Genomic DNA, 16925 nt, shown 5'->3' with positions numbered 1-16925 from the left:
GCTTATTTGGCTTGGGAATGTAGTGGAGTGAAAGTAAAGTCACCCAAAATGGAAATGCTTCAGTACAAATACACAAAAAAACTACTTAAGTACAGTAATGAATGACATTTACTGTCCTTCTGCAGGTTTAACTCTTCAGCTGCGTTGCTGTTGCTCACATGTGACGTTTGACCTTAAGGTTTATATTTTAGACCAGAAATACCACAAAAAAAGAACTGAGCCTACCTGGTTTCTATCCTGATAGATAGTGAATGTGCTAAGACATTCTACTGCAGTTCTCTATGGAACTGTGGGAATGTGGTACCTTTTTCACCTGGTCAAGTTGTTTTTGTTTCCTAGCCTGTCTTTGCTTCTATTCGAGTGCAGTGTGTAAGATTAAGGAATGTATTATGCAACACCTTTGTAATTAAGTAGTGTATAATCACCTGTAACTACAAATCATTGTGTTTTCGTTAGCTTTGAATGAGCCCTTTATATCTACATAAGAAGCAGGATTTTCCAAGAATGTGCCGTTTCTACAGTATCCCAGAACGGACAAACCAAACACTGGCTGTAGAGAGTGCCTTTCACGTTTTTACGTTGAAGCACAAGCTTGAACTTGGTGGTAGCACTGATGGGAAGATAGAAGAAGGAGTAGATAGTAGAAGGAGGAGTAATCATGTTATGAAACAGAGGGATGAGGGAGGGCTATTCAGCTGGTTGCTATCTGCAGCATCACTGCTAGGTGCCACTAAATCTTACACACTGCACCTTTAATTAAAGTACCAACACATTTGACTGAGGGTTTACGCTACTCTGCCTCTGACTGCACCCGATAAAGCATTCTGTTATCATTCCACAGTAGATAGATGGTGTACTAAGATTACTCCTCTGGGAAGCAGTTACACAACAGATCTGGAGATGAGGCTGCAAGCACCTTCTTCCTTTTAGGCTTCCTTAAGTGTTTTCCTCGCTGTGGATCGAGGACAGATGAACTTAAGAAGACAGTTTTCTTCTTATGTCTGAAAGAAGTCTGGATGCTGGAATACATGAACATCAGCACTGGAGCTCCTGCCAAGTGCAATATGGAAAGACTGGGTACGCCAAAATATAATCTTCACGTAAATGTGGGTTAAAACAGCATAAGAGCAGCAGTTTGAATGCGTGTTTGCTGTGTTAAATCTCACTGTGTGATCTTCTTAATGCTGTGAGCATAAAAGAAATCCAGCAGAGCATCAGCACTTCTGAACTTTGCTCAGCTCCTCCATAAGAGTCTGCAGTTAACAACCACGGACTTCCCTTCTACAGCCCACTGACAGAAACATGACCTTTCAGGTAACAGCAGTGTGGACCTAAAGCTGCATCCTGCTACACTATACAGACTAAACTAGGGGTGTCAAATTAAAAACTCTTAGCTAATTCGTGGGCCAGTTGTGTTTCTATTTCATTTTTGCTTAACTAGCATTTTGCTATGACATGAACAGCAATAGCAGTAAATACTTATTCAAAAATACTTCTAAATAAGTTTTACGTATTATTTTTAAACTGTCTATATTTGAACTAGACACCATGCATATTTTCTTTGGTATAACTGCTGCTGGAGGAAAGGTGTCAGGTATGTATATCTACGGTCAGAACACACACTAAGTTGCAGTGCATGTGATTTGTGTATATATAGGATTGGGATAGCTACTGAAAAATTAGTAGTTAGTTACTTTGTAACTACTTTCCCAAAATTTGTAGCTAGCTAGCTACTTTTCCAGAAAGAGTAGTGACTAATTTTTAGTTACTTTTCCAGAAAGAGTAGTGGCTACTTTTTAGGTACTTTTCCAGAAAAAGTAGTGGCTACTTTGTAGCTACTTTCCCAGAAAGAGTAGTGGCTACTTTTTAGCTACTTTTCCAGGTAGAATAGTGGCTACTTTTTAACTACTTTTCCAGGAAGAGTAGTGGCTACTTTTTAACTACTTTTCCAGGAAGAGTAGTGGCTACTTTTTAGCTACTTTTCCAGGAAGAGTAGTGGCTACTTTTTAACTACTTTTCCAGGAAGAGTAGTGGCTACTTTTTAGCTACTTTTCCAGGTAGAGTAGTGGCTACTTTTTAGCTACTTTTCCAGGTAGAATAGTGGCTACTTTTTAGCAACTTTTCCAGGAAGAGTAGTCGCTACCTCTTTTTAAACATTTCAGCAAGATCCACTAATCAGGCATAACATTATTACCACCTCCTTGTTTCTACACTCATTGTCCATTTTATCAGCTCCACTTACTACATAGGTTCACTTTGTAGTTCTACAATTACAGATCTGTTTCTCTGCATACTTTCTTTGCCCCCTTTTACCCTGTTCTTCAGTGGTCAGGAAAAGTAGCTAAAAAGTAGCCACTATTCTTTCTGGAAAAGTAGATAAATTGTAGCTAGCTACAAATTTTGGGAAAGTAGCTACAAAGTAGCTAACTACTCATTTTTCAGTAGCTATCCCAAACCTGGCTGTCAGTTATGATCAGTTACTCAGAATATATTTTGCTCTTACTAAAAGAAAACAGAGGCACTAACCTGCCTTTAACACGTTTGTTGACTATGTAAACCAAATAAGTTTTTTTTATTGTTTGCTAATACGTATAAAATACTGAACAGTCTAATAGTCTAGTGACGGTGGAAGAAGAATGCAAGTAAAATTCATCTCTGTTCTGTATGACACGATTTATTACAACGTCCCAAAAATGACCACTACTTTTAGTTATTTTGGGTTTAAAATATTTATTTAAAGTGTTTTGTTCATCAAAAAAACATTTTTGTAATATCTTTTAAAAGCCGGGATATTAATCATAACATCGAATATTTGTAGTATGTGTAAAGCCCACTGCCAACTTATTATTAACTTAGTAAAATATTGAGATTTTCATTTTCTTTTTCCTGGGATGCATTTGCCTGTACTTTTAAGAATGTATTGTAGTTCAAGACTTGATAGAAGTTTAATATTTTTCAAGACACATTTTGTAAAACATAATTGTGTATATATATATATATATATATATATATATATATATATATATATATATATATATATATATATATATATATATATATATATCCATCCATCCATCCATCCATCCATCCATCCATCCATCCATTTTCTAAGCCGCTTCTCCGTCAGGGTCGCGGGGGGGGGGGTGCTGGAGCCTATCCATATATATATATAAATTTATTGCATAAATAAAAAGCATGAAACGTAACCCATTAAGCCCTATGTTATTGGCAGAATTTGTGGTCATTATCAGAAATTAACAGTAGAGGGCACCATATCCACAGGTCTTAAAGGGGAAGTCCAGCTTTCGTCTGTCAGTGTTAAATATAAACCCGCTCGCTTGCATTGAGGGACCAGACCAGGCCCATGAGACTGAGAGCAGTGAACGGCTACACAGGCAGCAGTCCAGTGATAATCATCACAGCAGTCATAACAAGTGTCAGGAAATGAAATGTCTATGAGCTGGACGTGGTCATATCCTGCATGGTTAGAGTTAATATTCCTGTGTTTTTGTTGGGGTCACTCTCCCAGTCATTTGTGTATCATTTGTGTATCACACAGCTTTCATCATCCCCTCACACCACTACCGTTCACTTTATACACAGGTAAACCCCACATTGACTATTGAATGAGACTGAACGAGTGAATTCTGATGAAGCAGAGATCAGACAGCAAATATGTCCTCCTTTTAAATACTTTTATTATCTCCATAGAACATTTTAGAATCAGCACATAGCATTCACAGTATTATACACCTTTCCCCGTCTGATTAGAATAAAACCACAGGCTTTTGCAGATTTCAGTTTGGTTTCTCATACGCAAAAAGGAAATAGAAACGTCCTCTCCTGGATTCTAATATACATACAAAAGTACAAGAATAAGAAAAATACTTTCCATATTTTACACATATATAAAATGCTCTTTTAATAAAAAGGGCTCCCAGTTTACAAAAGTGTCCATTATCTTCTATTTGTACATATACATACACATTTACATACATAAAAAAGATGTTCAGTACACATGGTAGTTCTGTAGTGGTGATTGCTGTAGTTGTTCCTATCTGTGTGCGGTTAATAGCTGTAGATGGAGATACTGATTGAGCAGAGTGGGAAAATGAATATCTTTATAATGTCCTTTTAAAATACTAACTAGTGCATTGCAACAGTTTCTTCCTAAGTATGAGAATATAACCCCTTAAATATCATAAGCAGACCCGAATGATAAAGCTCTTACTCCCTAAATTTCCTTTACAGCTGTTCCAGACCTCCTGAGCTTTTTTATCTACGACCGTGTTCCTCTTTTATTGTTCGCTGCAGCTGAACCAGTGAGTCACTGCTGTTCAGTTTGCACCCACTGTGTCTGGGCACCAAAATGAACCCAATTCTACTCTGCTGGAAGGCAAAGTTAAATGAACTTTAAATGTGGCAAAATGGAACTAAACACGTTGTGTTGATGAAGTGGAAATATAAGGCTCCACAAATGAAACGGCACCTTCAAGAAACACACCCATCCACAAACGTCTGAGTTACTGCCTGCGTTTGCTCGACACCATGTGAAACCTTCAATCACCAGTTTATAAGTTTATGAAAACTCAAAACATTTAAGTAAATGTTTGAAAATCTTAAGTCAATTTCTAGTCTTTTAACTGAGTTATGCTAATCATTCTTTATGTCTTACATGGCAGTTAGTAGGATCAGTAATAGCAGAAACTAAACATTTTATTACATGTTCAATGGCATCTTTATCCACTATGCAGTCTTTTCAGTTTCTCCTTCATTGTTAGAAATCTTATGTATTCAGGGCCGTTTCTTAGTAGTAGAGGTATACGTAGCTGCTGCCACAAGGAGCCCTGTGGATCCTGTGGATATGTAAATGTCTGTATCCATCATGCTAAAGTAATCTCATTTCATTTTTTTTTTTTAGTGTTTTTCATTTACTATCTATGAGTTATAAATATACAGTCGGTTAAGTAGTGTTGGCCCCCAAGTGTCACAATAACACTTCACTGAAGGCATTAATAAGGCTGCCTGACACCTACATAAGCCTTTCATGACAACTTATGTAAACCTACATAAACACTAATAAAGGCTTATTTCAACCAAGCATCAGTTGTCATAAAGGGCCCCTTTAATCCATTTAGGGTCATTTCACCTCAGCATGTGTTCTGTCAGCTGCTGCTTATTAAAATAAGCCTTTCCAAATGTCTGTTTACAGTGCTCAGAGTAGTCTTGGGATGTCACTTGTCTTTTTAGAATTACTGAATTTGTTACAGCGTCATGGAACTTGTACTGTACATACTTTCTGCCATATTATAACTCATTAATAAATACTTTGGGTCCAAATGCACAAAAGCAAACAAGAAAACTTTCACCTAACCCCCTATTTTACACCCAAAAAATGTTCAGTGCTAGTCCTGGAAAGCCACCATCAAACATGCGTGACTTAATTTCAATAATATACTGAAGGACAGGCAACTTGAACACTGAGCTGAACTGTCAAATATCTGAATCAGTCAAAAAAATATAGTCTCAGTTAAAATCGGTTCTGAGAATGTGAGAAAGAGCACAGCTACACTGTGAATTCCAAAATCAAGCATAAAAATGTACTGAAGTTGTGAAAAAGACAGGAAGTATTGAAAACCTGCCACAGTCTGGCCATCAACAAAAAGAAAATCCAACAAGCCTGGCTGGTCATGCAAACTCACCCACTTCACACCTAGAACACTTCAAACTGTCGTTCAAAAGAAGAGCAATGTAACTAAATATTAGTTATTTATATCACATGAAATACTGAATTGTAACCCACATAAAAGAGAAAGACACTACATTCTGCCCCACTAATGTTCAAATACTTTTACTTGCCCTACTAGAGTTTTCAATGAATTACTTGAATCCACATGAGGTTACGATAGTAAACCTGGTGGTTATTGCTAGTTTTTAAATGTTTCTGATGAATACAAATGAATAAATGATACATTTAGCATGGAATGTTACAAACAAACAAGACTATTTTTGAGCACTGTAGGTGTATGTCAGTCTTCATGTAGTCGTATGTAGAGGTCATGTAGGTTTCTGAATTTCTGTAAAGTGTTTTTTTTCTGTCTAATAATTCAGAGTGGTTTGAGGGGAATACTTTCATTATAGAAACTCCGGTTTCTTTACAGTGGTGGTGGTGGTAATAAGAATTAGAAGTCATGAAGTCAAGTCTATATAACCAAATATAGCCATTTTATTTACTATACAAAACCATCAGTGAACCTCCACATATCAAGTTTTTAAATGTGATGTTGATGATGGTAAAATCTGAAAAACTAAAGTTTTTTGGGGACTATTTTGCATGTACCTCTCCACAATTAATTTAATGACTTGAAAATACACATTAGTCCATATATTGTAAAACAATGTCACAGGCATGAGGCAGCATATTCAGTACCATTTCATGTAAAAACCTTATTAAAAACACTTCTGGTTCCATTCACCACCACTGTGAACATTTCTGACTCAGCAAGTTTCTCTAGAATGGAGCATTTCACACCAAGTCTGAATGACTTCGTTTACATCATAACTACTTAATGATGCAGACATTTTGAAAATTTGGTTGTTAAAAGTTCCCCCTTAATGCCCACAAATGTTCAGAAACGGCCCTGAATTTATTCTTTAGCATATTTCTTCTTTGTCATTTTTAAAATGAAGTCATTTGTCACAATGCCCTGTTTGAAGTCTGACTCTTACAGAAAAGACCTTGTCTTAAGACAGACAGACACACACGCACACACACACACACAGGCTCACGGCTCTCCTCGTCAGGAGCAGACTGCATGAACAAGGTCTTGGTTGTGCAGAATTTTGGCCTTTTCAAAACATGAGAGGAATTTCCTTTTTTTCTCCCCTCTCCCTCACACAAAAACACAGAGCACATGGGACAGCGTGCAGACAGCTGAGGTCCACCAGAGGTCACGACCCCCTGAAGCAACACCTTTTCACCTTCCAGCCATGTCTCAGCGTTAGCTAAACATCTATTATTGATACATTTCTGGTGAGAGTGAATAACAACCCCAGGCGAGCAAATGCGGACGGCCAGCTTCAAAAGCGGAGTCCATCCCCAGGTTCCTAGAGTTGAGAGAAGCTTGAGGCGAGCAAAATCAGAAAGGAGTGTGAAGAAAGGTCGAGACTGAGGCACGCTGATTAAAAATGCGTTTGAGGCGAAGGCTGATGCTTTGTCAAAGGCTTTACACCCTCTGCCCGAATGAAAAGAGACAAGAGTGCCGACTTACAGCAAACACAATCACAAACAGGCCCACAGTGTCAGTGAACGCTGTGCAAAAACTGACGTGTGAATGAATGGAATTCGATAGCAGGAGCTGATAGAGGACTCTACAGTTCAAACGTCAGCCAGTAAATGATGACTTCTTTCAGTTTTGGCTGCAGCTTGGGAGACAGTAGGCAACATCTGGGAATATGTAAGTGCACGGTCATGATGACTACATGACGCAGGCAGGTTCTACAAAGCTGAATTGAAGTAGCTATGCTCCGCTCACAAAGGAGCCTTCGTAGCAGCTGTTGGACAAGCTAGGTTGGACAAGCTTTACAGAACTATTATATATATATATATATATATATATATATATATATATATATATATATATATATATATCGCTAACATTAGTTTAGAAATTCAAGGATTTCTGCCAGCATCCTGTAAAGCTTGTCTATCCTGGCAACAGTTGCTCTTTATGCTATGAGGTCAACTGCAACAAGCAAGACAACACAACGCATTCCAATAAAAGCATGTTGCAGCGTACACCGAGAAAAAAATGCAGCATTTTTACTTGATTCAAATTCCACTCCACATAAATAAAATATATTAAATCAACACAATTTTTTATTTCAATTTACTCACTTTTGGCAAGAACAGAGTTGATGTAATATATAATATTTATGTAGAACCGATGTACAAATTTGAATCAAATAAAGTCGGCATACTTTTTTTTTCCAGTGTAAGACTGAATTGTAAGAAACACTGTGAAGGAGATTTTAAAAGTACTGCAGGCAGAGCTAGAACCCACAGAAACTGATATGTGTGAACATGACATGGTGTCTCATGAAGCCCTTTGTTCGAAAGCACATATCACAGAACAGCTACATAACAATCATCATTGATCAGGACAGTTCCAATAATCTTGCATTATTCTATTCTTGATCATCATCATCATCACTATCATCTCCACTAAATGCTACTATGCCATTTTTGACATGCAGGATGTGTCACATAAATTGCAGAGGCTCTGCGCTCCGAGAAAAGCCAGTGGCACTACAGAGCGTTCATCTAAGCTAGAGTGCAGATATTGATCTGACCAGACATCGCAATTCCATTCATGTCGAACACACTCTGTGAGAACATGTGTTTGTTATTGAGTTCTTTCATCCGACGCAGTGTCCGAGTTTCTTGCCGTATGAGATGACCTTGTTTTTGTCCTAGTACAAGATCAAATGAGGCTGGGCAAAAAAAACAAAACAAAACACAAAGGAAAAAATAAGGCGCAATGAATGGAGAGCCGTAAGGCACTTCCATGAGGAGACGAGCACATGTGTATTTCCTGGCTGCACTTCCACAAACCAACTACACTGTGAAGCCACCACTTTCAACCTTCAACTGTATGCGGAGTCCTCTGGGAGATCAACATCATCTTGATGTTTTGTGACAGGTACAGCACTTTAAACAGTCTATTTTGCCTTCATTTTGTTCTACTTGTGCATAAAGACTTCATACGTGTGGGTCCCATATAACTGCTGTCATAAGAAAACCTTGTAACTTTTTTCTTTATTTATTTTTACACCATTTGAAAACTCCAGCTGCCCTTTGCATTGTGGAAACCTTTCATGATGATATTATGATGTTATGTTGACAGATGTTGAAAACACTTCTTTTTTCTCTTGAAGGTACCGTTGTGGAGATACAAGGTTTTCTTACGACATCGCTAATACGCTCTATGTGAGTAAAGGGCCGTTTCACAACGTGATAAAGTTGCCGTCCTCCCTCATACTCTCCTGGCTGCTGCTCGTCTTTGTGGGACTGCCGTTGTGCGTGGGTGTGGTCAGCGAGCTCAGGGAGGCCTTACTGTCCGACAGAGAGCTGCTGCTGGGCAGCGAGACACTCTGGGGGAGGGGCCTGTGCCCGAACACCCCCGATGACGGAGTGTTGCCGTGGATGTTCCCGTTGGCCAGTGAACGGTGGGGCGTGTATGAGGGCAGGTTGTCGCTCTCGATGATGAGGTCAGTGTCATCGTCGTCGCTGTCCCCTTCTGCCACGCTGTTGCTGTTACTGCACTGGCTGACTGTTTGGGAGGCAGGGCTGTGGGCGGACTCATGGGAGAGGGCGGAGCCTCCAGAACCGGCTGAGCCGTTGCCAGCGGAGGCTTTGCTCCCGCGGTGCACTACATTGTTGCGCTGGTTGGCCGGCTTGACGGTCACAATCAGGTTGTGGCTGTTGGCCACCATCATGTCCGTCACCTGGTCCAACGACTTGCCAGCCACATCGATACCGTTCACCTCCAGGATCTCGTCGTTGACCCCCAGCAGGCCTGTGCTCTCGGCCAGGCCGCCTCTCACCAGGCGCGAGATGAAGACTCCTGGGACTTTCTCCACGCCCTGCGGTGTCACCCGCACACTCACGCCGTCGCGAATGTAGAAGCCGAGGGGCTTGTGGGTGCCATGCTTGTGCAGACGCACGCGGCGGTGCGTCTCTGGTAGGATGTCCACGTCAATGATGGAGGAGATCTGGCGGAAATCCTGGGGCAGACCGATCAGTAAGGCCGGCTTGTTCTTCTGCTGTGAAGGACGCAGGCCTGCAAGACCCTTCTTTCTCCTCTGAAGAGAATTAGTGGGAAAGACCACAGGTTCATCCTCATCTGAGAAAGAAAGAAAGACATATTGGTCATATAGATAAAAAAAAACAGCATAATATCCCACCAGTGGTCAAACTAGTGCTTAGTTTGAGTAATGTTAAAAAAAAAGTATAGCAATGTACACTAGTGGTCAAAAGTTTGGTTGTTAATTGCATATTAATTGCAGTTCTTTTATTAAACTTATCATTTTTGTAACATACAGTGTAGAATGAAATACTATAAACTATACCCCAGAAGGTATCTCAAGATGCTTAATCAGTTTGGGTTTTTTGTGATGCATTCTAGACATTGAATTTATTAACTTCATAAATAAAAAAATTAAATATAAAAATGTGCCATAACATTTGACAATTTCTCTTTTTTCTGCAGAACATTAAATTCTATAAATAAACAGCAACAACAGCCACATGTTAAATTAGGCTCACTAGTACACTAGTAGGAGTGGCCAAACTGTAGCATAAGACCGCACATCTTGATATTAAATTGTAGCTGTTCACACTCAGCATGAGGTCATCTGATATTTTTGGGTATTTCAATGGTACCGGCATCTGCAATGATGCACACAAAAGATATAAAAGAGATCTCAAATACAAAAGACATTAAAATACAAAGACAAGTCATGTCACTGCCAACCTTGCATTCATCATTCATCTGAGAAACTAATAAGAAACTAATCATTTTTTAAAATTTACATGTTGACTTTAAATTACAGAAATATTTTATGTGAGGACGCCTATAAAAAGTAAAATTGTTTACTCGTGGACCGCTATGCTACTTTTCAAACCTTGAGAATCTTGGTTCTCATGCACTACGATTCCCTCCGAGTGTGTTCACCTGAAACTCTCATATCCACTGACCTGCATCAGCCCACAACACTTCCCTATCTGTTCATCATGGCAAAGCAGAACCTATTAATTCCATTTTTTCTGAAAATGATTGACAGAGATGCCAACTGGCGACAGTGTTAATATGCTGTGATAAGGTCATGAGGAAGCACCAGCACAAAGGAACAGAACCGAGTCAATCACGATAATGGTGGGGCGGACGCAAGGATGGATGGATGAAAATAAAAAGCGATTGCAATAAATCGGTCTCAGTCACTTGTAAAAGAACAGAGGTCAGCAGACAGAATCAGATTACCCACAAGGCAGATTAATCAAAGCCTCCGTCACAGAGATTTAGAGGCTGAACACCCCGAAAAGCACTGCTGTTACACATGTAACAGAACAGGGGCTCAGGAGCTTCTTTTAGTGTGAGGTGGTGGGTAATGAGGAGGAGGCGGCAGGCCCTCAGAGAGAGGGATAACAGGCATGCTGTGATTAGGAAGAGAAACAGGAAGTCATCAACACCTTCACCTAGATAACTAACAGTATGTGTGTGTTCTTGTGTGCATGTGTGTGGGTTGTTGTTGCCATGATTATTGATAAAAATACTGTTATAAACGTCACTGGCACCAAACACTAATGCTAGGATGGCAAGTTTGAGCAACTGATAAAATGGTACACAATTAACAATTATATAGAAAATGTATATCTACATTTTTCTTGTTTAAAATTACTTATGTTATTGTGCCGTTAGTCTTAGGCACCTAAACGCATTGCTTGAAGCCATTTACCTTGACAGTGAGTATGTTTTTGCTTGTAAAACAATGTATATGATTAGAATAGATGTAAATAAATACAGTAAATTGCAACAAGAATTTCTTATTTCTTATTGAGCTAGTTTGAAGGACAATGTTCCAGATCTCTCTTGGACGTATCCAGCCATCACATGAATTTATTCCAATTCCATCAACAGCACACTTGAGTTAATTTAATGAAACACTGATAAGCCAAACCAGATACTGAATGGTGACTATAATTTATACTATGCTGCCATGAGGAACCCTTTGGAAAAGGTTATATGAAAACATGGACACATAAAGCTCAACTATTATTTGTACTTATTCTAACATTTGTGTTGTTTCTAAGCAAATAAACACACGTTCCAGAAAATAGCTTTTTTTAAAAATCTGATTTTCTCAGGTGACTATGACTTTTGACTTTATATTTTCACAGTTCAATACTCATTTTGTCCACATGCTCAGAGAGAGCAACAAAGCCTGACAACAATAACAAAGAAAATGTGGTCACATTTCAAACAACAATTTCTTAACACGCTTAAGGAGCATGTTTGTGATGTGACACTCACTTGGCTCAAAGTAAAACTAGGACTGGATTTTTTGATGTGCAGGATGCTTGTGTCCTAATGTACTTTTACCTAATACTAACATGTCATTTTTTCCACTGTAACGTGTATTATCTAGGGATGCACAGATACAGAAATTATGTTACTATCCAACATTTTTTATGTCAATATCTGCCGATGCCAGTCTATAAACATTTATAAAATGCAGAAATTAGGACTAAATATATATGGATTAGCATGAGACACATATATAATATTTGTAGAAGCTTAAAAATGCAATAAAATTAATTAATGTTGATTTTTTACCGAGTAGCCCAGCGTCACCCTAAACGCTCTGCTCTTCTATAGTAAAAAAAAAAAAAACATAAAATATCAGTTTGAAATATTGATTTTCCAAACTCAATCAAACTCAATAATTACATCCCAAGAAGTTATAGACCATGAAAATAAAAGTGGTGGAACAACTTTAGTTATTTGGCCCTTTACCTGAAATGAAAGCACATGCACAGTTTTGTAATCACTAAGCTAATGGTGACTGCATCGGAGAGCAGTGAACACGGGCAGCTGCTTTGGAAGAAACATAAATGACATGGTATAGAGGTATTTTGGGTCAGAGGCCAAACATGCTACAGATCCAGTTTGTTGTACATGATACACAACAGTCCCTTGTAAGTGAGGAAAAAAAATCAGTAATTTATTTGCCCACTTTCACAGCTATCACTCAGTTTGATACTGTGAGCGCCAGCATCTTTCTAGTACTCTGTTCACACCTGATCATTTCATGTGACGTATATCTAAATTGTAACCTAATAGGATTTCAACTGCATGCCTTTACACTTGGCAGTCAAGCGTGTCTCTGGATAGTCAGACTGAAATCTAACAGCTAAATCAAATCAGCTCCTATACAACAACAAAAAGACGGCTGTTCAGAATATTATCTTCCTGTATTAGTCACCGTAGTCTTGGACTATGTGAGTTTAAACATAATATACCATGGCAAGACAATAACTATGAGGCTAAATAAATCTACTGAATTAAAAGAGGAGAAACTCACATCAAGAGCTGAACTGAAGGAGCAATGATGCCTCTTCTTTAATATAAATGTACTGTTTTTCAACTGCGCTGTTTTGAGCATATGACCATTCTCAAAGCACCTTCACCCACCAGCTTATGTCCAAGATTTTGCGCTTTCTCAGCACGGTTTCCAACCATCTGTGTCATCATATTCCACATACTGCCCAATGAGTGGCCCTTTCTAAACAGCTGATGAGGGGGAACCAGATTAATTAGGCTGTTTGACCACATGCCCAGGCAGACCCAAGGAGGGGCCAGCCCAAGATTATTACACGGAGCTCTTCACGTCTAATTCATTATCACAGTGCTCCCAGAAGCTGCCGGATAGCAGGGGGTGGAGGTGGGGGGTGAAGGGTAGCCTTAGTCAGCTGCCCCCGACCCCTGAACCCAACACTAATGAGAAATGACATATTCTCATCAGCAGACGCCCAGCCTGACGCAATGTTTCTAGCAAGGACAATAGAGGCGAGTGTGTAGCTGTGTTTGTGTGCACATGTGTTTACTTTGACATGTCTGCAACTATGTTTGTATGTGGCGTTTGAATGATATAGACCAGTAGCTCTTAACACTGCTCATACTGACCCATAGGACAACACTGTAGACCATTCATATTACAGCTTTTGGGGGTAATGTAGCCCAAAATAATGCATTACAGTAATTAAGTAATGTAATGCACTCTTAAAAAAATGGTTCAAAAGTTTATTTAGTAAAGGCAACAGTTCTATATAGAAGTGCAAATGGTTCTTTGCCTGGTCAAATCATTCTTCTTTACGATGGAAAGCCAGTTGTATTCGATTCTTCAAAGAACCCTTTTAAATAGTTCTATAGAGCAAAAGGGTTACACTATTTTGACGAATCAAGGAACTCATTTTCAATACTAAACAGAACCCTTTTTGTAGTCTAACACTCCATAATTCTTGTCCTCACATTAAAGTGACTGACTTAAAAAGAATTACATTACCTGTATTACTCGTATGTCTCTTACATAGCAATGCTGCATTTAGAACATGCATTTCCTTCACATAGACGTCATGTCTGTATGTTATCTGTGTGTGTAGCAGTTGACCTTGTGACTGAATATGAGCAGCACAGTGCAAACAACTCATTAGTGATGTTTTTTTTCCATTACAGTATAATAACTAATAACATGGAATGGACTACTGTTTTTCACTAACTATTCCACTAACACTGTAATGTTAGTGATTGTCACTGTTTAGTGATTTATCTTCATGTTCTTTGTATGTTATTTAACATGCTCTACACTCTATACATTTTTCAACTGTTTCTTTTAAATATTTCCAAATTGTCACTGTTCATAAAAAATGTAACTTTGCTTTTGTCAATTTTAATTTTTCTCCTACATTTGAACATGACTGCTGTCCTTTACACTGTGTGAAAATTTAACAATGAATGGACCAACAGAAATGCTCCAAAATCACTTGGGATAAAATCTGTTTACATTAGCTTGCATTAAAATGTAAGAATTTATCAGTTGTGCATGTCCTGACATTCTCAGGGGTTCTATGTCCATACTCTCTTCAAATACTCAATTAAGTAAACGAATATGATAAAGCACAATGAATCCTGCTCAATTATGCTATGACATTTTACTTGGCTTATCTGCATCATGTTATTTACTTCATTAACCTCTTAAATGGCCAGAGCCCACCAGCACGGCCAAAGTTTTATTACACGTCTATAACCTAAGAATAGCTCAACTTGAATAATAAGCCTTAATATGTAATAAGCCTGAAATTTTAAGGGCTTAAATTGCATTTTTATTGTTTTTGTGTTTATTCCGATCTTGTGTCACACAAGGCATTCTGGATATTTTATCATTATAACTTTATTCTTGGTGTTATGCATCTATGGAAGCATCTAATGAATCATCTACAGTTCTGGTCACTACTCTAGACACATCTCAAATTAAAATTTTCTACAGTACCCTACTAATTATTTGTAACCTATGAAGTTGAGCACATGTGCAGCAGAACTAGTTTAACAGTAATTCCCAACTTTTGAACAGTACTGTGTGTCTGCCAGCACAGCTCTCTGTGTTAAGTATGACTTAGTTAGTCTTCATGTCTCTTCTATCGTATGCTCCGTACATAGCAGGAGTCTGGGTCTGCTTGCCTGTCTCCCTCCATTAGACTAAAAGACCGGACCCCCGTGGAGAGCAGAGCAGTGTGTGTTATTAAAGCTGCTCAGGGGCTGGAGGGAGGCGTCCTGGCCTGCTGGATAGCCAGCACGGGTGAGGGGGGGGCGGGAGCCAGTCGGCCAGACAGGCAGGTCAGAGACAGGGCTGGCCTAAGGGAGAGAGGGGAGGCTGGGGGTCTGCCCATTCTGAATGGGCTGAGAGAGGAAGAGAGGGAAATAGAAAGAAAAAGAGAAATGCCGATACTTTTTTTTAAAGCAAATCTGCAAACGGCAATACGATTATGATATCATTGTGCATCCCCACATCTAGCTTTTAATTATGTGAACCCTGTGAAGTTCCAGAGGGCATGTTAGAATCGGTGCATACATTTATCTGCAACATTACTGGTTTTGCATTATTGAAAGCAACTATTCCAAACATTTGAGCTGTATTCTATGCATGTTTTTAAGACGTGAATGCCTGTTTAACTGCATCTTAGAGATTCAGATGGTTTTCCTTTATCCCTTTTTATTACATTATTTGAATTGCTCTTTACATTGGGAGAACTTTTCTATTGTGGTCCAAAACTGCTGGGAATAAAAGCTCCTAACTTTAACATTGACTTTACTTCTACTTAATTACTTTTTTTCATAGATACAAGGTTTTATCTATCTATTGTCTAAACATATTGTTGATATGAGCGATGAGCGAAGATTAATAGCTGAACATTTTGACCAAAAACCAAAAATTTAATACTACACTGAAGTTTGAAAAGACTTCACAAATAACTTTAATATTAATGAAAATGAGAAAGTGATTAAAAATGCTATTTTGTCCTACTTTCCCTGTGACAGTCAACACAGATGCATACAAATTGTTTGAGCAGCAACAGATTAACAGTAAACACATTGGCAGCAGTGAACATTGTGAAAAGAGAACATCTAATGAGTTCTACAAGGAACATTAGATAAGCTATCTAAAGGGTGATACAACACCTGAGGACGTCTCCACTATTGGTTTGATGCCATTTGAAAACAGAATTTTAGGAAGTTTAATTTATGTACGCAGTTTCTATTTATTATGAGCTTTTTAAATTTTTCTTCAATGTGTCCTGAATTTTGATTTTGGTTTCTGCTTTGACCAAGGACTGTTATGGATTTTCAGCCAAAGATTTTCATCATTACCCTTATATAAATTAAAAGGATGATCCTGCTCATGATTGCATGTGTGTTCACATCATATGTTGTAAACAATCTCAACGTCACATTAATTAGTATAGTGATCTGATGTATAGCTGAGAGATCAGAGGGTAACGCATAGAGCACTTACAGCTGATGAAGAGGCTACCCTTTTACACACACACACACACACACACACACACACACACACACACAGCATCCCGTGTGAGATAGATCCTCTCTGTATCTCCTCTTTTTCTGTCTCTCAGCGCCATCAATCACCTCAGCTGGACGTCATATAGTCGCAGTATATGACTAATCACTGAACCCACTCATATTCACTGTGTTTCCTCGGCAACCTCACACTAACGCAATTGGGGAGGATACGAGAAGACAGCAAGTCAAAAGATGTTACAGGATATGCTCAGAAACCCCCTCCCAAACAGA

General features: G+C 38.7%; 1 protein-coding gene across 1 annotated transcript in view; it reads right to left on the bottom strand.

The window, feature by feature from the left end:
• Positions 1-7653: 7653 nt before the first annotated feature.
• Positions 7654-16925, bottom strand: part of pard6a (par-6 family cell polarity regulator alpha) — a 34187-nt gene continuing 24915 nt past the window's right edge. The window contains exon 3 of the mRNA XM_017704183.2: positions 7654-9905. Coding sequence (XP_017559672.1) covers positions 9007-9905 — 899 coding nt within the window. The 3' untranslated portion in view covers positions 7654-9006. The remainder of the gene's footprint in view (positions 9906-16925) is intronic.

Source organism: Pygocentrus nattereri, chromosome 7, assembly GCF_015220715.1.
Source record: "Pygocentrus nattereri isolate fPygNat1 chromosome 7, fPygNat1.pri, whole genome shotgun sequence".
In the NCBI taxonomy this organism is placed as follows: domain Eukaryota; kingdom Metazoa; phylum Chordata; class Actinopteri; order Characiformes; family Serrasalmidae; genus Pygocentrus; species Pygocentrus nattereri.
This window is presented reverse-complemented; position numbering and strand designations above follow the sequence as displayed.